Source organism: Onychomys torridus, chromosome 20 (assembly GCF_903995425.1).
Source record: "Onychomys torridus chromosome 20, mOncTor1.1, whole genome shotgun sequence".
Lineage (NCBI taxonomy): Eukaryota > Metazoa > Chordata > Mammalia > Rodentia > Cricetidae > Onychomys > Onychomys torridus.
Window position 1 is genome coordinate 41,909,408 of NC_050462.1, and position 25,647 is coordinate 41,935,054.

Consider the following 25,647-nt stretch of genomic DNA (forward strand, 5'->3'; position numbering starts at 1 on the left):
TGTGGAGAATACCTTCAAATTACAGAGAAGAGATTTGTTTTTTTTTTTGATTTATCACTTCTGTATCTAACAATATTTAATTGCTGAACAATAAACTGTACATAAATTATAAATTATACAAACTGGCAATTTTTTAAACAGAAGAGGAAATTTATTAGGCCAGTACACTTGCAGAGATTCCAACAGCTGTCAGTCATGGGCTAACAGCAAAAACCACATGCTTTTTTTGGGGGGGGGGGTTCAAGATAGGGTTTCTCTGTGTAGCCCTGGCTGGCCTTGAACTCACAGAGCTCCACCTGCCTCTGCCTCTCGAGTGCTGGGATTAAAGGTGTGTGAGCACCACCACCCAGTTCAACTAAAACCACTTCCTTTTATAGGACAGAACACGCCGTAATCATAAATTTTAAGTCTGGGTTGTGCATATTTATGAAAACATCCCTGCTTGTCCCCTGCATGATTCGCTAGAATGTAGGGTTATTTCTACTTGCCTTTTGATCTTTATAGTCTTATCTCATGTTTGTCAAGGACGGACTAATGACATGAGCTCACTCAGGCCTTTCAAAAATGGCTGAAGAGCAAAACCAGCTGACCAGTCCAAAGAGCATCTCTGGTCTGAATGTACAGTAATTCTGTTCTCAAGGATGGGCAGTAGTAGAATTCACTACTGGATTCTTCATCATTGTGTACGAGGTCATTTCCTAGGGTACAATCTTCTCGTGCAATACAAAATGTGACGACCACAGTATCTATCTGTCCCAGCCGCTAGGACTGTTTTCAAGACTATCTTGTTCCTCCATCCAGGTCTCTCCACCCTTGGCCTTTCCTCTCCAGCTCCTGCTGCTCTCCTGCTGCAGGGGCTTCCACAGTCCTCAGGTAGTGCTGGTGCAAAGGAGACTGTGTCCCATGTCACGAAATATGTGGGCAAAGAGGGGTAAGTTCTGTCCTATCTACCAACTGTGAAATTACCACTCCTAGCAAAATAATAATCCATCTATCACCCTCAAGTTCCCTCGTGGCTCTCTGTAATTCCTTCTCTCTGCTTGTCTGGATTCTACCGTTGTGGTAATCATTAACTATGCTTTATAACCAATTTGTATTTCCTAGGATTGCACTTTCTATAAATGCACATAAAATAATATGCCTTCCTTTTGTTTGGCTTTATTTATACTATTTTGAGATCTATACATACTTCTATCTATCAGCAATTTATTCATTTTTTAATGCTAAGTAGGCTTCATTATATGACTATACTATCATTTGCTTATTCATTCAGAGATGTTGACAGGCATTTGAGTTGCTGGCAAGTTTTTCTATTAAAAGCACTATATGAATATTACCATGGAACTTTTCTTATGGGTAAATGCTTTCATTTCTCTTAGGTAAATACTCAGCATAGTATGACTGTGTACTACGGCTAATAGATGTCTATTTGCTCTTTATCCTTGACAGTGAGTGTAAACAGTGAATCTTTTATATCTTTTTTTTTTTTTTTTGGTTTTTGAGACCGGGTCTCTGTGTAGCTTTGTGCCTTTTCTGGATCTCGCTCTGTAGGCCAGGCTGGCCTTGAACTCACAGAGATCCGCCTGCCTCTGCCTCCTGAGTGCTGGGATTAAAGGCATGCGCCACCACTGCCTGGCTAATTTTCATTTTTTAAAAAGACTTCTAATTATGTGTATATGTGTGTCTGTGCCACGAGGCATCCAATGCCCATGAGGATGAAGTCGCAGGCAGTTGTGAGCTGACACTGTTGGTGCTAGGAACTGAACCTGGGTCCTTTACAAGAGAAGCACACCCTTTCAACTGCTGAGCCACCTCTCCAGCCTCTAATCTCTTCATTTCTTTCATACTAATAAAGCTGAACATTCATACCTATTCTTTTGGAAAACTATGAGTATGCACAAATTGTATGGGCATATTCACGTGTGTGTAGTTACATGGTTACATGTGCATGTATGTAGAAGGGGGTTTTGATTGGGCACTTTTACTCGGGAGCTGACCACCTGATTTAAGACAGGGTGTCTCACTGGCCCAGAGACTTACCATGTAGACTAGGCTGTTATATGAGGATGAAACTCAAGTCTTCATCCCTGTGCAGTAAGAACTTCATTGCACTTCCCCAACCCCTCTTTTGGTAAAGTAAAGATTTATTCAGTTTTTTTTTTTTTTTTTTTTGCCTACTTTTTCATTGGGCTTAATGTTTTCTTAAAAGTAGGTTTTATTCTTCTGTGGTAAAAGGATATACTTTTTATGATTTGAGACATGTTTTATGATTCAGAATATGGTCCATTTAGGTAAATGCCATTCATACACACCCATCAGACTGGCTACAGATTCTGAGTCTTTCTAATGTTTTTTAATGGGTGTGTCTTTTCTGTCTTTCACATGTAAATTATCAATGGCAAGGACTCTTTTTTTTTTTTTAAAAAAAACCTTTTAACCGTATGCAGGATCCATCAATCTCTTCCTCTAATTCCCAACTTACACACCACAGGTCAGAATACTGGAGGCATACTCTACTCCTCTTGTTCCTGTTGCAGAAAACACCATTGTCTGAGCCTTCCTTTGTGTCTAGCCACTGCCTCTTTTATTGTTAAATTCCCTATCTAACTAAGCTGGCCTCGGTGGCATCCCAAGTGAGACACAACAGACAGCAGCCCTTCACATAGGCACATGGAAACGGGCTCACTCTGTTTCTCTACTGTGGGAACAACCATCCCGTCCTGCAATACTCCTAGTACTAAGAGCTGCGGCAACTAGAGCAAGCTCCTTACTCACTTCCCTGGTTCCTCACTTCCAGGATCCAACAGACCAGTTCAGACATACAACCCAGTCGCTTGGATGTTACCAACAAGCCAGGATGCTGGGAGGTGCCTCAATCCTCACTAGCCCTCCTACCAGGGAAGCCTGAGGTTTTTACTTCTCTATATCTCACAAAGTATTTTGAGTACAGCAGTCAACCACATATGTTCCTGTTGACAGCTCTCAGACATCAGAACTAGCGTGGTCCACCCTTGCTCCAGAAAGTTAGCTATGTGTGGCACTTAGAGGCTAACTGCTATGGATGACTGATTGATAAATAAAGTGCTGATTGGTCAGTAGCCAGGCAGGAAGTATAGGCGGGCCAAGGAGAGAGGAGAATTCTGGGAAGTGGAAGGCTGAGGCACAGAGATGCTGCCAGCCATCGGGATGGGAAGCATGATGTTAAGATACCGGTAAGCCATGAGCCACGTGGCAAGGTACAGATTTATAGAAATGGGTTAATTTAAGATCTAAGAACTAGATAGCAAGAAGCCTGCCATAATCATACAGTTTATAAATAATATAAGTCTCTCTGTGCTTACTTGGGTCTGAGCAGCTGCGGAACTGGAGGGTGAGAGAGATTTGTCCTGAATGTGGGCCTGGAAGTACCAGGAAAACTTCAGCTACAAATGGTGCCCAATGGGTCGAGTTTCCATCTGACCTGAAAATACTTAATAACCAATTTTAAAAGGAAACATGTCTCATGCGGGCGGCCAGTGCCACAACATGCAGGCTTGACCTATTCCTGCCAAGTTACACAGAGGTTTCTGTAAGCAACGCAACATGGTGCGTGGTGGACTTAGCCTTTGTTGGTACAAAAAAAAAAAAAATGTTTTTGGACTACACTGTGCTGCTTTGAAAGAAGCATAGACCCACTACTTCTGAGAGTTGATGGTTTCCAGAGCTGGTGGTAAACGTATCACCACCATGTTGGGAAGCGGAGGTGGGCACAGAAAGCTGCAGTTTAAAGCAACAGATTCACAATAAGACAGATTCAGATGGAATGGTTTACAATGTATGTAAAAATGTACATAGGCTTGGAAGAAAAAAAAAAGAAATATATACAATTATATAAAGAAATAGTTTTTAAAAATAAGGACTTTAAAGAGACAGTAAAGGTAATATTAAAAAAAGCTATGTAAAGATGGATATTACACAGAGAATCTGGTTTGTGTTGTCTTTGGTATTTTTAACTGCAGAAAGACATTTGATTGTAAAAGCTGTTGAGTTAAGCCAATATATATATATATATTTAAAGATACCTTGACTTCAAAATTTGGATCTAAAGATATGTTGCTTTGGAAAGGAGGCTCTGCTTTTGATTCCACAAAAAGCAAGAGGCTATGGATTTGTTCCAGATTAAGATACATCAGGTTGGACCAGCAAAGACCCCTGAAAGGTCTCCGATGACACCATGGCACAGATGATCTAACATCCAGAATGGTTTCAAGGCGATTGGCTCAGACAATACAGCCTCACAGACTACCCCATAAGCCTAAAATTTTCTTTGTGTCCCCATAAGATACAGCACCCTCATCCAGCAGGAAGTAGTATGAGACGCTACACCCAAATTCCCAAATATACCAAGCTGGCTTTAGAGACGGAATTGGCTCACTTCTTCTCTAAACCCAAGCATATTGCACCCCCCCCCCCAAAAAAAAGGTTGAGAGTTTTTTTTCTGTCTCATATCAGAAGAGCCCTCTGGTGTGGGGCAGAAGAAAACCAATATTTTAATTTAAAGTAGGTTGATTATAAATGTGACTGCTTTCTAAAGAAGCAAAGGGACTACAGATATGATAAGATAAATAGGACAAATAGTAACAGCTTGTTTATAAATGTTTTACACTGCTATGGATTTTAGTTTATTGATACAAGTTTAAACTTAATTTTGTTATACTGTAAATATATATATATATATATTTTTCTACTCTCGTTTGAGGTATATGTTTATGTAACTCAATTAGATTGTAATGGATAATTAAGAAATACAGATTAATAATTAGTCTTCTATGATAGTCAAACTTATAGTCATGTTGTTTTCTAGGTATACATAGATACAATTCAATTAGGTAGGTAATCTTCAAACACTTCAAAGACCTACAGAATATGGCATTTAAAATGTTATAAAAAGTTTAGACTTTCTGGACAGTGAGATATGTCTGCTCCTGGCAGCCCCGATTTACTTCAGAGAGGAGGATGGGCATTGAAGAAACTCTATATGGAATTTATCTTCTTGGCAAAAACAGTCATTTGGGCAAGACACTGTTCTTGCCTGGCCTGGACTGCTTGATTGACTGGACATGCAGAACCCATAGGAAGGTGACCACTGAACTTTGCTTGGCAAAATGGTCCTTCAGGTTCCTGCTTTGCAGAGGAAACTGCCAGACATTCTACAGGACACACAGAGAAGTGACTGAGAATCTCTGTGCCTATGAGCTGAAGACAGATGCCCCAACTTTACAGAGGAACTTTGGATGACTGTCCAGGCAGGCAGCTGTCTCTGTTGTTTCCAGAGTTTTGGAAGTTGCTTACAATGCTCTCCCTATTTTCTTAGGTAATATTACATCCTTTTGAGGTCTTTGATGTAGATGAAGACTAGATAGTTATAATTTCCTTAGTTATGATAAAAGATTAAGTTAGATATAAAACCTTAGATTCACAAATATAGGATAGATGGAATATTTTCTTTAATTTTGCCAAATACAAATAGAACTAGATATTGTAACTGTAATTCTTGCTTGATAATTATTTTGTTAGATGTAATTTTACTATGTTAAAGTTGAAACCTTCCTTTTTGAAAAAAAGAAAAGGGGAAGTGCTGTGGATGATTGATTGGTAAATAAAGTGCTGACTGGCCAGTAGCCAGGCAGGAAGTTTAGGTGGGATAAGGAGAGAAAATTCTGAGAAGTGGAAGGCTGAGGCACAGAGACGCTGCCAGCCACCGTGATGAGAAGCATGATGTAAGATACCGGTAAGCCATGAACCATGTGGCAAGGTATAGATTTATAGAAATGGATTAACTGAAGATATAAAAACTAGATAGCAAGAAGCCTGCCACAGCCATACAGTTTATAAATAATAAGCGTCTGTGTGTTTGAGTCTGAGTAGCTGCTGCCCGGGCGGGGATGGAGATAACTTCAGCTACAGCTAACCACACTGAAATGTGGGAAGTTAAATATGCATTCCTTATTGTCTTTCACTTAAATGGAGACATTTTATGGTTATATAATTGTTCCAAAGAATAAATTGAAATATATTATTGTGGTGGTTGTTGTGTGCACACACAGTGGGTGCATGCCCAGTGTGGATCATGTATGGAGGTTAGAGACTGACAGTACAGTCAGTCACCTCTTTCTACTTTGATGTAGGTTCCTGGAATCAAATCACAAATGATGTACTGCGTCCTTTTCATACTTGTCAGGGTTTTAGTTATTTCAGGTCTATGGATCTAGTACCTCTGACTCCAATTCGATCGTAAGTGGGAGTGCTGGTACTTAAGAATTATTTTCTGTAAATATAGTAAGAGGTAGAGAGAAGCACAGGCAAGCAGTGAGGGTTGCAGGACAGCACAAAGTCAAGGATGTGAGCATACATTGGTGAGAACTAACTTTGAAAAGAAGTCACGTGTCCATGAGGAAAACAATGTGTGCTATGGCATTTCCCCAAAACAGTGCTTTATAATTTACTTTCTTGATTTTAACCTTTAAATCCTAAATCACTTCACAGCATAAATACAAAGAGAAATGTGTCATATATGTAGCAAATAATTTCAGAATGATCTGCAAACAAGTATCTTTTTCTTTTCCTTTTCTGAAAGTCTCTTTAGGTATCTAAGGCTGACTTAAAATAGTGATTCTCCTGACTTGGCCTCTTGTCCAGGGATACAGATGTGCACTACTTATGACACCACGCTTGCAGTGAATTTCTAACTATCAGTTTATTTACATTAACATTCCCCATGTTACACCCACAGACAGTCATTAAATTTAACACATTTACAACTTGACTGAAGAAAATAATACCTTTGAGAAGTCCAGAGTTATCGATGGGTCCAGGATAGACATTTTGATCTCCCATCTGGTATTTATCCCAACTGTCAAAGCCAACATATTTTTTCCACTGTTTGAACCAGCGACTATCTACTAGATACCTAGAAAGGAAAAGAAACTGGTTAATTAAAACACCTGGAAATACAAGAATCGCAACAGATCAATCTCCTTTTGTTATTTCATTTTGTATTAGAGAACATGTTCCCTTCAAAAAACCACTGAGAACAAGAATAGTTTGAAATTACAGCCATACTGTCACTAGTACTTGGAAGGAAAGACTTCATTCGTACAAAAGATTTTCATTGTTAAATAAGTAGTACTGACATAAAAACAGAAAAACAATCCCCGTAGCACTTTACAAAAGCATTCAAATGATAAAAATTCAAGAAAACCCTTGTCAACTGAACAAAACTTAAAAAAAACCAACCAAACAAACAAAAAAACCAACAACAATATAAAACTCAATAAAAAATTTAAGGTACAATGTGATAAGACAAAAGTATAAAAATGGCTCTTTTAGAAATCTACAAACACAATATACACTTTAGTGGTTTCTGAAAGGGAGGAAAACTTATCATTAAGGATTCTAAACGTTGATTGTACTAGTTACAATCAAACCTAAAAACAGTAGTTTATCAGCTCCGTTTCAACACTACACTCGGGACTGACTTCACAGCAGTCTTACAGTCTCTGGACATCATTCTAGCATGTAACCAGCTTCACTTGCAAGAACACCCAACAGCAGAGGCTGAGGAGACGCTTACGGCTCTGTGTGTAAGGCACATTTTCAGGGATCACCATCCTAACATTTTTGGCTTACCACATACAGCACTAGAGAAATAAAAAACCCACAGTTATGTCTGAAAATAGCTAAAGCAAAGGCACCAACTAACAAAACCTTCTAATTCTTAAAGAATATTCATGAGCAATTTCCTTCCCTAAAAGTGGATATAAAGAAGTCTGCAATGCCTCAATCCCACTGCCAGTTATGCAACTCAAAGCTCTCACACTGAGAACTTTCTGAGGTAGTAATTCTTAAATAAACCCACTTTGCAAAATTTTACTTAATTTAACATCATATAGTACAATATATCTTGATCATATTTTTCCATTCAAAATATGATCTTTCCATATCCTCCCCAGCTAAATTTGTTTTTAAAAGCCATAAATATATACAAATGAAAAAAAAATCACTCAGTAAATTTTGGACTTTTCCTTCATTGCAATTTAAGATACTAAAACATGTGACTTGCTTTCTCTGCAGATAAATGTCACACCAAGAGACATTTTCCCTATTTCATTCATCTACGTATTTATCATTGTCCCAATTCTATAGTGTTTTAATTACCTTAATCGTGATACTGTTTAGAACATTTCCTTCAGCTTATTGCTCTAATTGCCTCAGTTACATGTGGCCATTTGTGTTTTCAAAAGAATTTTAAATAAACTTATCAGGTTACACACACACACACACACACACAAAGAATATGATTGGAATCGCACTGAACTTAACAGAAAAATTTGGGAGAACTGTGGATTTAGTCTTTTGATCTACAGGGATGGAATTTTTCTCAATTACTCAGGTACTATTTAATGTGTTTTAATAAATGTTAACAAAATATTTTCACTATTAAATAAGTAGTTACTATTTGAGGTCAAGTACTGACATAAAAAAACAGGAAAATAATCCTGTAGCACTTTATAAAAAACATTCAAATGATAACAATTCAAGAAAATCCTTGTTAATCAAGCAAAAACTGAAAAAACCATAGAGAATCTCAGTTTCTCTAGAGCTTCTTTTCCCAGGCATGGTGGCTCCTGTTTGTACTCCCAGCATCCATGAGACTCAGGCAGGAAGACTAAGTCTGAGCTCAGCTTGGATTTGAGACATACCACACTACCTCCAAACCAAACCAAACAAGATCAGTTTCCAAGCAATTACAGTTTATAGTTCTTGGTAGTTAGTGCACAGAAATGCACAGTTTTATTATTTTTAATTGATACATAGAATCCCTGTCTATGTTTATGGGGGTACCATGTGATGTGCCATACATGTACATAGTGCAATGTTTAAATCAGCAAAAACATGCTTCCCTCAGCATTTATCATCTCTTTACAGTAAAAAGATTCAAAGTGTTCTTGTAGCTTTTTGAAATATACACTACATAATCATTATCTACAGCACCATAGTACAACACCAGAACTTAGTCCAAACAACTTAGTGTCCACTGATCAAACTCTCCCTAGCCTCTCCACTTCTCCCAACTGCTCTAACCCTTAGACTCCGCATTTGAGTAATTCCTGTTTTTGAACCTGCCGTATTTTACTAATATCATGTCTACTGCTGCAGATTACAGGATTTTTATCCTTTTGTAAAAGGGAAAACAGCATCCCACTCTGTACTTGCATTACATTTTCTTTATCCAGTCATTGGTTGACGATGGGACACTGAGGCTGTTTACAAGAAATGATTAAAAAAAAAAAAAAGCAAAAAAATCTCATATCTACTGGCTGTCTAAGTCCTTAATAGTTTTATTTTGTTGGAAATGCCCTTGAACTTTTCCTTTTCTCTCAAATCTACAGCCCAGTCTGACCTGGATCTCCTGCATCAGACTCAGGAGTGATGGGGCTCCTCTTGATTTTTTCAGTGTAAAAAAGTTACAATGTTGCTGTAGATCATGTTCTAATTCAGTTTTCACTTCTCTTACCCAAATCACTGACCAGGACTGTCTAGGGTAGAAGATGAAAGAGCCTTTTTTCTTTTTTGAGATAAGATCTCATTGTACAATCCTGGTGTACTTGCAACTAGGTATCGAGACAAGGCTACCTTAGAACTTCCTGTCTCTGCCTCCCTGTGCCACCACATCCGGCCAGAAAGAAACACTCTTGTTTTTAATAGAACTATCTAAATTTCTACCATTTGATAAAATAATTTGCTATAGTTTTTGATAAATGTTAGAGAAACTACCTTCTATTTAACATGTTTTTATCATTTCATTTATCATGATTAAATATTGAATGTGCGAAGTTTTTTTTTAATTAAAAACAAATAGGGTAACTTTTCCATTACTTTTCAAAGGTTAGTTTTGTGAGGATGGAGATGGTCTGTTCCTAGACATTTGGTAGTACTGACATCCAAGTTTGTTTGAGAGTCAACATTTGTTTTGATCCCCAGTTAATTTTCTTAAACAATTTTGGCTTTTACATTTATCATGGGGACACAGATACCCTAACTGTCTTAAATATCTAATAGAATTAAAAGCAGAAATGTGAGCTTGAAATGCCATTAATACTATAATTTAAAATGTAGAATTCACGAAACAGTATCCTGTTACAGGCTCCTATATTTTATTTACAGAATTGTATAGAAATGTCTTGGAAACTTGAACGTGCTAGGATGCAATTGTAATGTGAGGTGAATCCTAACGACAACAAGAACACCATCTCCTGCCTATCAGGATGGTGTTCTTCAAAGAGCTGGAGAGGATGTGGAGAAAAAGCCACTCAGGCTTTGGGAGGAATGCAAATGGTGCATGACTGTGGGAAACAGTACAGGAGTTCCTCAAACTCATACAAAATAAGTAACTATATGTGATCCAGCAACCCACTTCACGAAACACATATCAAGACGCTGAAGACACATATGCACTGCCATGTTCACTGCAGCATCACTTTAAGACACAAAAACAACCTAAATGCCCACAGACAGAGGAGCCGATACAGAAGACATGAAGGAAATCCTGCTATACGTACTAACACAGAAGCACCAGGAGGGCTTGTGCCAAATGGAATAAACCAGTTTCTACTTACATGAGGTATGCAAAATATCCACAGTAAAAGAGAGTAGACAGTAATGGCAGGGGACACGAGGGGAGAAATAACTTGCTGCTCGGTGCCTATACAGTCTCAATTACATATGAGGACTGTTCAGATGAGCTGTACGTTGTGCTTCCAGTTAACAATACTGTACTGCAGGGCAGATTTCTTGTCAAGAGTTCTTATCACATAGCCATGAGATAGTGACGTGGGTAGACATACACTGCCACACCTGACAACCTGAGCTCCATCCCCGATACACACACAGCACAAGAGGAGAACTCATCCTCCAATTTGTTCTCTGACTTCCACGTGAGTGCTGGGGGATGTCCACATACCACTCCAAGTCAATGAATGTAGTCAATGCTTCTTAAAAAGTTCTTATCACCATATAAAGTAATAGATGAGGGTCCAGTTTGAACACATGCAGTGTTTTATATAGAAACAGGCAGAACTAGGGTGAAGCCAGAGACATGCCTTTGGACCTGAAACACGAATGCCTCTTAAATCTGGTGTCCTAGAAGAGATGTGCAAACAAAGAAAACTACTTGCCTGTACTTAGCCTACAGAAATGTACAAGTACACATACCTTAATTTACTATGTGTTATAAACCATACACTTCTCACCTGCTATTAAAATCTCCTGGCACATGCTGGAAAATCCACCCAGCACCAATTTATAGTAACCCACAAGCTGTAATACTTCTCATTTCCACCTATAAGCAATTCTCATCTTTCACAATAAAATTTCGTACTTATTTTGGCATTCATATATTTCTTAACCACTTACACTAAAACTGTGCGATCACTTCTACAAGGCGTTTTCCCCCCTCTCAAGACAGGGTTTCTCTGGGTAGTTCTGGCTGTCCTGGGTCTCGCTCTGTAGATCAGGCTGGCCTCGAACTCACAGAGATCCACCTGCCTCTGCCTCCCGAGTGCTGGAATTAAAGGTGTGTGCCACCAACGCCTGGCTAAGGCTTTTTTTAAGTATCACTGACAGAGTTCTGAGTCTTGTACCCTACTTTCAATTCTGTATGTCTCATAATTTAAAAATTGTTATTATTGATTATGTATGGGTATTTTGCCTTCATGTTTGTCTATGTAGCACATGCATTCAGTACCTAAGGAAAACGCCAGATCCACTGGAACTGGAGTCACAGACGTGTGTGAGCTGCTACACGGTTCCTGGGACTCCAACCTGAGTCCTCTGGAACAGCAGCAAGTGCTCTTAGCTGCAGCACCACGTCTCCAGCCCCCTCCCTGGTCATTTTTAACTGTGGTCATCTGCATAGCAAGGTGGTTCATAGAAACACAAGCTGTGTTACAGCAGAGCTGCTCCAAAAATTATACATGGATGGGAGAATAGAAGTGAGGGGCTGGCAATACAGCTAAGAGTTAGAGCCCCTGCCTGATAACACCCCTGGGTTCACGTGTGTGTGTGTGTGTGTGTGTGTGTGTGTGTGTGTGTGTGTGTGTGAAACAGAGAACAATTTTCAGGGGTTGATTCTCCCCCTTTCCTGTGGGATCCCGGAATGGAACTCAGGACATCAAGCTTAAGTAGCAAGTGCTTTTATACGATAAGCCATCTTGCAGGCCCCAGAACCTTCTGTTTAACAAAAGACTTCCCCAAATAAAGGAATCAGATACAGACTGGGGAAGATATTGTTTTGCATTTAAGTGAAAAAAGGAAAAGAAAAATAGGTAATATCTAGAACAGGAAATTGGAATGGTTTCTACACTCAATAAGATAGATACTCAACAAGGTAAAGGGAGTGTAGTAGAATATTATTGTAAGGTTTGTTACTTCCGTTTATGCTGCATTTGTTTAACTCTGTGAAGCTGTGTTACCATACCTGTCTAAAACGCCTGATGGTCTAATAAAGATCGGAACAGCCAATAATAGGCAGAAGAAAGGAAAGGTGGGGCTGGCAGGCAGAGAGAATATAGAGGGAGAAATCTAAGGAGCGAGGAGTCAGAGAAGGAGGAGAACATCAGGGACAAGCCACCTAGCTACACAACCAGCAAGCCACGGACTAAGAGTAAGATTTACAGAAGTTAGAGAACGGGAAACACCCAGAGGCAAAGGGTAGATGGGATAATTTAAGTTAAGTAAAGCTGGCTAGAAATAAGTCAAACAAAGGCCAGGCATTTATAATTAAGTATAAGCCTTGGTGTGTGATTTATTTGGGAGCTGGGTGGTGAGCCCCCCAAAAGAGTAAAGGGGGGGGGGATGCAAATTAACACCACGAAGAAACATTTTTATTTCAATGAAACTGAACAAACAAGCAAATATATACAGATGTCAATATTAAATATGAAGACCATGTATAGTAAATTAAGAATGTTTATGCTGCTAGAAGGGAGCTTGCAGGAATAAGTAAGAACCCTAACTTCAGAAAATACTGACAATATCTATTAAAGATGAAGATGTACCACATAAATATCTACAGGGAGAGTTAATTTCTATTCTACAAAGACTCTTGCTCATATTTACAAGAATAAACTGGAAAAATATTAATGGCAATAACATGATGAAAGTTGGAGAAAATGAAAATAGGCCCCATTCATATGGAAATATCACATAAAATGTAAACAAAAACAAATAAGTGTACATGTAATATTAATAAATCTCAAAATTACAATGATGTATGAAAAAGGCCACAAAAAGATACTTTCCATATAACGCATGTTAAGGAAATGTATACATGCACACACAGTACAATCATAGAAAAATTTAAGATATGCTACAGATACTGTTACATAAACCCATGGATACATAGTAAAAGTATGAAGGTGATTACAAAGCTTAACTTTGGAACTGTGGCTGATTCAGCAAGGGGAGGGAGCAGGATTATGGAGACAGGTTGACTGACCTGTATCTGTAGGAGGTACACACAGGCACGCTTTTACATTTTCTCCAGACAATTCTCTCTCAATTAGTAGACAGCTTCACTAGATACTTTATAAAAAGCTGGAAGCTCTGACGCCTGTCTCAGCTTCCTTCTTCCTTACACATGTGGACAATGTAACTCTTCAAACTCCAGGCCAATTGTTTGACTCCTGTCTTTGGACCTAAAGCTCCTGTTGGAGACTTTCCCAACCGACAGCTTCTTCTCTTATTTCTCTTTCTGGCTTCTCACCCAGCATATAAACAGGTTTCTCTCCCTCTTCTGTCACTCCCAACTTAAATGCTGGTTTTTAGCCTGCCCCCATCCAAGTACCAGTGTCACCAAGCCCTACTCTCTGCATCTCTCACTGTGTGCCCTCCGGATTCTGTAACTCACTCTAGCCACCAACACCTGCAAAGCAGGGCTAGCTCTCAGTTCTTGTTATTTCCAATTAACAAGCCATGTCAACTAGAATTTTCCAGACACCTCAACCCCAAGTTTCCAATCTTCACATCTACATTTACTAATTTTTATTATCATTTAAACAAATCATTCCACCAGTAGTTTAATTTAAGCTAGAAGCCCAGCTCCCTCTATGTAACCAGTAACCAAGCACTTTCCGGACATTCCTGGCCATTTGGTGCTCTCCCCTTTATTATCATCAAGAACCACATTTGTGTGCCTCACCACTTCCACCATTTTTAGTGGCACAAATGACTGAAATAGTTGTTTGATTTCTCTCTCTGCCTCATATTTTTCTCACATTTGTTCTCCCTTCTACAACTGGACTTTTCAAGGTTTTTGTATTAAGGGTGGGGTATGGTAAAACCACTGAGCAGATGTGGAAGCCAGAAAACACTCGAGAACTGGTTCTCATTTCATCATGTGGGTCCCAGGGATACAACTCAGGCTGTCAAGTGTGGTGTAAAGCACCCTTACTTGCTGAGCTGTCTTACTGGCCCTGCTGCAAGTCTATTAAAAATCAAAATCATGGCCGGGCAGTGGTGGCACACGCCTTTAATCCCAGCACTCAGGAGGCAGAGGCAGGAGGATCTCTGTGAGTCTGACGCCAGCCTGGGCTACCAGAGTGAGTTACAGTAAAGGCACCAAAGCTACACAGAGAAACCTTGTCTCGAAAAAAACAAACAAAAAAAAATCAAAATTATGAGTTCACTCCTTTTTACTTACTTCTTACTTTTTTTGGAAGACAAGTTCTCATGAACCCCAGCTTGACTTAAACGTTCTATGTATCCAGGATGCCTCTAATTCTCATGCCTTCCCAAGTGATAGAATTAAAGAGTATATCACCATACCTGGCTTACACAGTGCTGAAGAATCAGAATCAGGACCTTGTGCATGTTGGGGACGGGCTCTACCAACTGGATTACAGCCTTAGCCCATTCTTTTAAAATGAGATTATACTTGTAAGTAATAAAGCAAGAATCTTTATTTGAAAGTTGTCAGCATCAATCTATACAAATCAAAAAGTATTAAACACATATCCACAACTGCTCTAGTTTCCTAAACCCTCCTCCGGTGTTTCCCCATATTTCTGCAGACCTCTGTTACACCTGGACTACTGCTAAATCACTTACTGGTCCCTATAAAGCTTCTTAAATTTGCTTCTGAATATGAATGAAATTCCAAAAAAAAAAAAAAAAAAAAAAAAAAGACAACTAAAATTCTTCAATCTCACCTCCTCATACTCCCACAAAAACAAATCTGAGGATTTTATTGTTGTTGTTACTGTAGCATTATTGTATTTGAAGACTATCTTAAAATTGACTACACTCCAGAGCCACTGAAAATTACTGTTCAGACCACAACACTACACTGTCTTTCTTGGGGCATGCAAAATATTCAGCATCACAGAACCTGTGTATGGTGGTCAGGAACTGGCTCTCCCTTTCCACTATGGGGTCCTGAGAGTTAAACTCAGGTTACTTTTAATACTCTTAATAACAGAACTTTTTTTTTTAACCTGATGGAGCATTTCAGGTACATCCAATCCTCCCAACAAGCTCTGTGGGCGTGTGAACAGTGTGCCTGCAGAGTAACTAGTACTTTATTATAAATCAAGTATTTTGTTTCTTTGAACTCAGACTTCCAGTGTTTTAGTAAAACCAAAGACAACTATGAGGTAGTTTTCCAGTAAATCAGTGGCCTGGTTTATTGCTCTTCATATCTTTCAGATTTCAGGCATTTCTAAACCTACTTTCTGCTATGAATCTTAACTCCATCAGTGAGAAAGAACTAATTTTTATGACCCATTTTTAAACCTAAGATAAGACAAATAAGGAACTCAAGAAGGAGGCCAAGTATGGTTGTTCTTCTGTTCGTCCAGAAAGTCAGTACACACTCACTGATCCCTCAAATACGAGGCCACATTAAAAGGACGCCACAACTCTAGCTGCCATGAGAGTTTGGATGAGCATGAGAACAAGGAACAGCAATTAGTAATGTTTGTCCTTTCCTGCACAAATTCCCTGATCTAACGTTGTATAATAACTTTTTTTTCTACTGGACAAGAGCTAAGGACAGAGGGAAGGATGGAGGGAGGGAAGGAATAAACAAAAGAGCATAAGAAATAGAAGGACAGCCCTAAAAATAATCCTTACAACCAACCTCTCTTAAAAAATTACATCATGTGCAGGCACCCAATAGTCTTGAGGATAACTCTCTGAATACTCTTGCCCTGAATTTAGCATTTATTATTCCACAAATGTTTGTTTTTTTAACATAACGGTATTTCCAAACCAAATATACATTCTATTGAATGTTTGCAAACTTTAAGTATGGATAACTGCTTTTCACTAGAGGAAGTAGTGTGGGCTAAGCATCCTTTCAGGACGTCACTCACTTTCCAGTTGCTGAAGGGGTTCTAGTATTTGTTAGAGCTTATTAGATAGAAACAATTAAAATGTCTTTTTGATAGTCAGCATATCTATCTATCTATCTATCTATCTATCATCTGACTGTCTGTCTATCCATCACTGCTCCACACAGTGCACGAATGTATGTATGTATATATGTATGTATGTATGTATGTATGTATGTATGTATCTATCTATCTATCTATCTATCTACCATCTGTCTGTCTATCCATCACTGCTCCACGAATGTATGTATGTATGCATGTATCTATCTATCTATCTACCATCTATCTGTCTGTCTATCCATCACTGCTCCACGAATGTATGTATGTATGTATGTATGTATGTATGTATCTATCTATCTATCTACCATCTATCTGTCTGTCTATCCGTCACTGCTCCACACAGTGCACGAATGTATGTATGTATGTATGTATGTATGTATGTATGTATGTATCTATCTATCTATCTACCATCTATCTGTCTGTCTATCTATCACTGCTCCACACAGTGCACGAATGTATGTATGTATGTATGTATGTATGTATCTATCTATCTATCTATCTACCATCTATCTGTCTGTCTATCCGTCACTGCTCCACATCTGTCTGTCTAATTCCATCACTGCCTCCACGAATGCTATGTTATGTATGGGCATGTATCTATCTATCTATCTACCATCTATCTGTCTGTCTATCTATCACTGCTCCACACAGTGCACGAATGTATCTATCTATCTATCTATCTATCTATCTATCTACCATCTATCTGTCTGTCTATCCATCACTGCTCCACACAGTGCACGAATGTATGTATGTATGTATGTATGTATGTATGTATGTATGTATCTATCTATCTATCTATCTATCTACCATCTGTCTGTCTATCCGTCACTGCTCCACACAGTGCACGAATGTATGTATATATGTATGTATGTATGTATGTATGTATGTATGTATCTATCTATCTATCTATCTACCATCTGTCTGTCTATCCATCACTGCTCCACACAGTGCACGAATGTATGTATATATGTATGTATGTATGTATCTATCTATCTATCTATCTATCTATCTATCTACCATCTGTCTGTCTGTCTATCCATCACTGCTCCACACAGTGCACGAATGTATGTATATATGTATGTATGTATGTATCTATCTATCTATCTACCATCTGTCTGTCTGTCTATCCACCACTGCTCCACACAGTGCACGGATGTCACAATGTGCACATGGTAGCAGAAAGGCAACCTCCAGGAACTGGCTCTCTTTCCACCATGTGGGTCCTGAGACTCAAACATGTGGGTCACTAGGGTCAGCCCCTTTATTTGTTCAGCCAGCTTCCTGGCCCTTATATAGGTTACATACACAGTAAATCCTGTTTGTACCTGTAGGTCATACAAGGTTAAAATTCAGGAGAGAGATCTCTGAGTAAAAAGACATACAACATTCACTGTCTCTAGAAATGCATGGGAAAGTGGGAGGGAGTCTGTGGACAAGATTATTAATGAGAATAAAGAAACACTGAAGTAGGAAGGGCAAACAGCTAGAACAAAGTTGCTGAAGCAGTTTGGGCAGAAGTGGGAGGTAACTGCTAACTATATGGGGTTTCTTTTGGGATGATGAAACTATTCTAAAGTTAATTTTGATGTATATACTCAGAGGAATGCCCACTCTTAGTGGGAATACTGTGTAGTACATAAATTATATCAAAATAAAGCTCAACGTGTAGAGAGATTATACAGCTATATTAAGAAATGTCTTTATAGGGATCAAATTTGAGTTCTTTGAAATAAGTATCAATCATCAAGGAAAGGGCAGGATGGCCCAACCGTTACAGGTGTTTGCCACCAAACCTGAAGACCTGAGTTTGATCCCCGGACCCACAAGAGCAGACTCCAGCAAGTTGCCCTCCACTCTCTACATCTGCACCCGGACACACACGCCCACACACACTTACACAATAAATACATATGATGAAATTTTTAGAAAAGAATCAGGAAGATGATTGAAATAAACAAAGTGTAACCTAAAGTCCAATGATACAGGAAATGGTAAATAATTTACAGGAAATGGCAACCCCACCTGCATCAAGTCAGAAGGTGTAAGGCACAGACTGGAAGGACAGAAACTTCTACAGGTTCCCCATACGGACAACAGTTGTAAATGGTGTTAACTAACGTGATGACAACGTTGGCTCCTCTTGACTTTAATACCGTTAAGTGTTTACTTTTAAAGAGTCAATGAGTATGGCTCAGTCACTCACAGGAAAGTATACAGTTAGAGTCTTCTGGGGGCTAAACTGCTTAGGTTAGAACACCCCCCAAACTTATTCAGAATATGACTGTGTACACTTTACTCCAGTTTCTCTACAAAAATGATGCTACTTATTTCATACACATAAGAAAGCTCTTAATACACAAGCAATATTTTTGTAAACCACAGCCACAGATTTATATATCCTCTCAGAATCTCAACGTTCAACATTAAATTTATTCAATATGAATAAAATTTTTCTATATCAAGTAAACCTCTTGACTAATCTGTTACTTTGTCAAGCTGCAAAAACAGATCTTGACAGTAATAGAAAAAACCCAAATCATCAAATAAATTATCTTTTACCACATTAAAGGACGCTGTTGCTCTTTTTTCATGCAGTTAATAAATTTTGTCTTGAATATTCCCAGGCTTTGATTGAACCACCTCTATAACTTAGAATACTCTGGCTTCAAAGACACTCTTGGGGTAACTGTGAGAGCCTTTTTGTGGGTACTTCTGCTAAACAATTTTCTATAGCAGTGAAGAATTACCCACCCACCCCCTACCCCTGTGCCCCAAAGCTTGGTCTGTCAAGCTCACAGAGGGTGGAAGAGGCAGTTGGTATTTTCAGCTCTCCTGCTGGAGAAGAGAAATAGGTCCAGCTCCCTTTCTGTTTGCAAAGTGATAAGGGACCAGGTAGGAGGCTGCAGGATAATTCACATGGTGTAAAAACTCCTCATGTGGGCATGGGGAGCTGTGCTCAAGTCCCCCAACTCTCCTGAAGATAGCAGACAGAGACAGGGGAATGAATCCCTGGACGCTCACAGGCTAGCCATCCTGGTATGCAGAGACAAACACCACAGAAATCCCATTTTAAGTGGAAGGTGAGGACCAACACCAAGGTTGTTCTCTGAACTCACATGCACTCACGGCACGCACATGCCTACAATTCACTCTCCTGAGTAAAAAATAAACAAATCTATGTAGAATCTTAGCGATGGAAGGCATTACAGACAGTAATCAATTACAAATTACTCCTAAAAGGGTTTCCTACTTTACTTCACAGTCTGAATTTATTGAAGAGCAATTCTTGCTGCTGCCTTCCTTATATACTGTACTGTGCATTAGAAACTGAGGCCAGTTCCTAGTTTACTAGAAAACCTATTTGAGGGTCTTTAGTAGCAATTTTTTTTTTTTTTTTTTTTGGTTTGAACTAGATGATAGAATTGAAAGAAATTCAAATTTAAAGATGTTGTCATCTCCTCATCTTCAGACTAGATAAGAAAGTCTAAAGAAGTCACTTCAGGGGAATAAATGAGAGACAGATTGTGAATTAAACGGTAACCCCGAGAATGAAAATGGGGACAAGCTGGAACAACACAAGTCAAGGGAAAACAAAGCCAGGAACCGAAATGCCGAGCAACTTGAAAATGTTTATCTAAGAACTAAGAAGAAAGGACAACAGCCACTGTATGAATTACATCCAAGTAGTAACAGCATCCAATTATTAATACTTCCTACGATTTTAGAATTATACCCAGGTATTTAAACAAGCTCAGAAAGCCAATGGAGTTCAGGGCGTGTACTTTGAGGGCACACACTCGTAAGGAGTTTAGAACAGTGGCTGGCACAGACTAAGCAAGTCAATAAATGTTCATTTACAGTGGCATTATCATGCAAACCACTGGCAAGCCAATGAATTCCTCTCCAATTCCTCACCTACAGGAAAGAAATAACAATCCGTTTGCTAGCACTTATTTTAAGGGGCGTCCTGTATTAGTTGTTTTAGGAAGCTCCTCTTCCTACTCTGCCCACACACCCAACAGTTTACACTACCTTCCAACAATATGACTGATATGCCTCGTAACAGTGATTCTCCAGAGGAGAAAAGAACCGTGTTAAACTCATGATGGAACAGGCATAAGCAATGACAAGACAGCACAACCGACTGTTCAGTAGCAGTGGAGCCATGAGGCTTTTTACGACACTCATGAAGTGTCAACTTGGCTACACACCCTCCTTTCTCTTAAAAATGTTTTTTGACTTTACAAATTTTTTTCTGCTGGTAAACATGAGTCATAAACTATTTGTTTTTAAAATGCTAGACTGTTCATAAGAACTTCATGTGTCTGTGGCAATACACAAATGCTTTTAAAATATTGATAGAATCCTAAAATATTCTACACTACAAGACCTTATTACCATGTTTGTTGTGATATTTCTGTAAAACAGTGAGAATGGGCCTTACTACTCTGAATTTATGATTACTGATCATTAAAATTCAAAAGCCTAAATAGTAATGATCATAGGTAATCTTGTCTCCAGAGTGTTCATTCAAGATGACAATTGCTCTATCTATCTGGTTATTTGCCCGTTGGTCTGTAGTCATCATTTAACTTCCAGAAGCAAGATGCTAAGATTTCCTACACACTCCATCACATAGGAACGGAGCAGCCACAAGAGACAAGTGTGGGATAAAATGCTAGAATTCTGTTGCTAAATATAAAATGGGATCTCTAAAGAGGAAAAGAAGTCTCTTTTTCTCCTTAAATTAGAACTATTTTAAATGAATCTTTAAAAGTAAGAGGCAGTTTAGTACAGCGATTTAAGGGCATGAACTTCAGCTCCAAACTACTTATGGTCAAATTCCAGCTGTCATGTGAAGGTCTCTGAGTTTAGGGTTCCTATTTTGTCAAATGTGCACAGCAGCAGCAGTTCCTTGAATTTTAGCAATGAATAGTTAAGTCAACATACACTTGGAACGTCACCTGGGCAGTTTGTGTTTTGAAATGTAAAACCATAGGCTATGGCTCCACAAGCTGACTTTTCTTATACAAGCAAGAAAAATAACCATCACAAACCACTTTGTAAAAAATCATATTTTAAATGTACCAATGGGGAAATTGTATGATTTGGAAACAACAAGCCTAGATGTCATGAAATAAATTAAATCAGTGTATACCTCTAGATTTTGGCCAAAAAGGACTCATTAACCCTTGACTCACTAGCAAGCTTGTAATGAAGAGTTAAACTAAGTAAACTTGCTTCTCTACTATTTTAAGCATCTAAATAAGAATATGCTTTGATGTGATTACTTTCTATTTAATTTTTACTAAGATGCCAATATCTCTTAAGTTTTGCTTTCTATTTTCATTTCCTGTAAGTGACACAACATATGCCTCACTTCACTTGGTGGCAAACACCAAACTTCTTTTGTGAGTATACACTTGGGAATTTATGTCAATGGTGTCTTTTTTGCTAACTGAGCACATTCCTTTGAATGATTGTCAGATCATCTTGTAAGTGTCAAAGTTCCATAAACAATCAAAGAAAGCCTCAAAGGTTCCTGGGTAAGACAACAGGGAGGCAGGGAAGCTCTACAATGGGAACCAACGTCTCCTGTCCAAACCTCACTGTTGAGATTCTCTGAAAATGTATTGAAACAAAACTACGACATGCTAAATGACGACACACCAAGTTAAGGCTACTCTCCAGTTACTTAAACCTACTAGGCTTACACAAACAAGCAACACGGCTAATCTGGTTAACTACACATTACTAATAAACACAACTCGGCTACTCTGGTTAACCACACATTACTAATAAACACAACACAGCTAATCTGGTTAACTACACATTGCTAATAAACACAACACAGCTCATTTGGTTAACTTTACATTACTAATAAACACGACACAGCTCATCTGGTGAACTACACATTACTAATAAACATGACACAGAAATTACTGAAAATGATTGGCAGATACAGTTTAGTGAAACTTTACACATCTATTCATAAAAGGTTCATTTTGAAAAAAATCTCAAAAAGGAACATTTTACAACTCATAACTTCCCTTGTACCTCATTCAACTACCACTCCTTAGGTTCCTAAAGAGCTTATAAGTAATTAAGCATGAAAATTAAACACTTTTTTTTAATCTTACCAGGAATCCTGCCCCCACGTGTATCTTAAAGGTGTCTTTAATTTATCCTAAGTTAAACTTTCTAATTTATCCTAAGTTAATTCTTTTTCTGTCATTGCTAAATTCTAGTTTGACTTTGCTTGTGGCTTTCTGAATGTCCTGTCAGAACTGAAACAGAGATGAACACATAGGAGACTGTTCACCCCTTATGTAGATGACTGTCAGTTTGCTGTCTCACTTTCTACAGGTGTAACCCTAGTATCAATGTGAATGGACTTCTTATTACAAATCTAGTACCAATTATAAAAAATGTTTCTTTTCCTCTCAGACTTGTGTATTCCATTTGCTGTAAAAAATCACTCACATTACAAATAAACAAGCCGATATCAAGCAGAATCAAATCTTTTTATTTGCCTTGGTATTTGAGTCAGTCACCATTATAAGTAACTCCTATTCGAAAAGTGCTCAAGAGCTAATTGCTGAAATTTAACACATCTGACTATAATTTCAAAAATATGTACTAAGTTCAAGATTATGATAAACCTATCCTTTTTTTTCTTAGTAGCCCAATCAGCAATCAGTTTTTCACAGATGATCATATGCAAGTGCCCAAACAACGTTCCATCTGCCTATAGCCAGCTATAAAATGGAAGGGTTTGCCTAAATAACCCAGAAAAGGAAATCACCAATCTGAACTTGTTTTTTTTTTTTTAAGTATTAAAAGACAACTATTAAGTTTCAAAACAAACTCAACAACTAAATTATCATTAAACATCCCTATCAATTTAGAACTTGTAAGTTCATTATCAAATTGTACTTTCCAAATTACTGTTTCTTGGGGGGGGGGGCACAACACGGGACCACATGGGACCTCCCAATTTACACACGAACTGATTCATGCACCAAAATGGTTTCTGCAAATTCCTAATACCATGTTGTGCATGCATTTTCCTGCCACTCACACCAATGGTTCTCAACCTGTGGGTCAGGACCCCTAGAGCAGCCTAACCTAGGTTGGTCACCTGAGACTATGGTAACAGTAGTAAAATTACAGTTACGAAGTAGCGGCAAAAATAATTTTATGGCTGGGGGTCACCACAACATGGGGAACTGTATTAAAGGGTGGAAATGTTAGGAAAGTTAAGAACCACTGATTTACACAAAAGAGAAAATTAACAGGAAGGTGAAACTTCCACATTTAGCTCCTGCCCAAAAAGTGGCCTTCAGTTTCCTTTTCGAAATGAAAGCACTGTAATAACTCAAAATGAACTTAACTTCTTTGTTTTAACATAGCTTACAGTAACTGTCAAGAAGTAAAAATACACTCGCTTAAAAAGTAGCCAACTTTATAAAATGTTTAATGTCCACAAAACACTTATTTCTTAAAACATACTGCAGCGTCAACACCAATTATACAGGATATTGCTCAGCTCACAGAAACATTAAAGAGAAAAATAACTACACTTTAAATATGTAGATTTCTATTTTATAGATTGCCACATTTGTATTTGTATGAAGCAATGAATGGGTAAATTTGTTTTTTGTTTTTTTAAAGTTCTTCAATATACAAGAGAACATGCTTGAATTTATCTTTAAGGCTTCACAGGCCAAGTGAAACACAGATGTTCTAGGGAATACCCGAATTCTACACAGTAATAAACGTGGTAGAAACACCAGCATATAAGCAATAATGACTTAAGCCACTGAAAGCTCATACCGCTTGCTGTAATGCAACAAGTGTTTCAAACCATTAAGGGTCTTAATTACAGAAACTCTATGCAGCCTTGCAAACTAAGATCAAAGTACTCAAATTCGGGTCTCCACACTGTCACCTATTAGCGTACTTGAAAACGCTTTCAATCCCACAGCATTTGTTAGGGATTAATGGGAGAAAATAAAAAGATTACCAAAACGTAGTATTTCGTGAGTACCAGATTATTTCAGAAAATTTAACTGAATCAATATAGAACACACACAATAAAATTGTTACTGTCCACTTAACAGGTGGGTACGGAGGTGCACAATGGCTTAAATGAATGTGCTTCAAAGTCACACTGCAAGGTAAAAAAAAAAAAAAAAAAAAAAAGGGTGGAACTGTGAAATAAATCATATCTAAGTCTCTTTCCCCTAAGCCACACAGGAGTACCTGAACAAACACTCGGAGAAGCTATAAACCACTGGTATGGCGACAGAGAGAAGGGAAAGTAACTTAAAAAAAAAAAAACAAAAACAAAAAAACAAACAGGCACACTACCCTTCCCTTAAAACAGTACTTTCCCTTCATCGGACATAGCCACCTTTTTATTTAAGTTATTCAACTGCTTTGGCTAACAAGTATTAACATTTCTACATGCTCCCTCAAGTTCCAAGCTTCTTAGGACTTATCTACTTGGGTTTTTTTTGTTTTTTGTTTTTTTGTTTTTTGCAGGCCTACGCTCTCCCCCAAACCGGGGCGAAGGGCTGCACTTCTCCACCGAAACGCTGCCGGCTTCTATCAAGCCCAGGACCACGTGGTGTCTCTCCTAAACCCAAGGTCCCTACAACGCTCCCTCCCTTGGACAAGGAAGTGGAAATGAGGGGGATGGGGTGTGGGGGTGGAGGTGGGGGGTCCTCCTGTGTGAAGTGGATCATCCCTGACACGGACCACCTGTGTGGGTACCCGCCGCCGACATCCTGAAGCCCCGAGTACCCGGGAAAGACTCCTCCAAGAACCCCAAGCATGGGGCAACTTGGGGGGACCGACCATGCCGGCGGAAAGGCATAAAAACCGGAGAAGAGCGGCCAGAGAGGTGGTGGAGCGGCGGGACCGGGATCTGTCAAAAACAAAACCGAAAAAACAAAACCAAAAAAAACCAAACAAACAGCCCAGTGGCGGACTCACGCCGAACCACTGCACCCGATCTCTGGGAAGGCCCGAGGTGGGAGCGGCTCAGCCAGAGGGAGGAGGACCGGGAAGCCGCACAGAGCCCCAGCCGCCGCCGCCGCTTCCGCACAGCTCCGGGCGCGCACCGCCCCACCGCGAACCCCGGTCCTCCGCG

The 25,647-nt window shown here is 38.9% G+C and overlaps 1 protein-coding gene across 3 annotated transcripts in view; it reads right to left on the reverse strand.

Moving 5' to 3' along the window:
* Usp15 (ubiquitin specific peptidase 15) overlaps positions 1 to 25,647 on the reverse strand; it is a 95,150-nt gene that overhangs the window by 69,133 nt on the left and 370 nt on the right. For all 3 annotated transcript variants that reach the window (XR_004943279.1, XM_036169853.1, XM_036169852.1), the window contains exon 2: positions 6,822 to 6,949. Coding sequence is in view for 2 of the 3 variants with exons in the window: in XM_036169853.1 (XP_036025746.1) it covers positions 6,822 to 6,949 (128 nt within the window). In the remaining variant the exon portion in view is untranslated. The remainder of the gene's footprint in view (positions 1 to 6,821; positions 6,950 to 25,647) is intronic.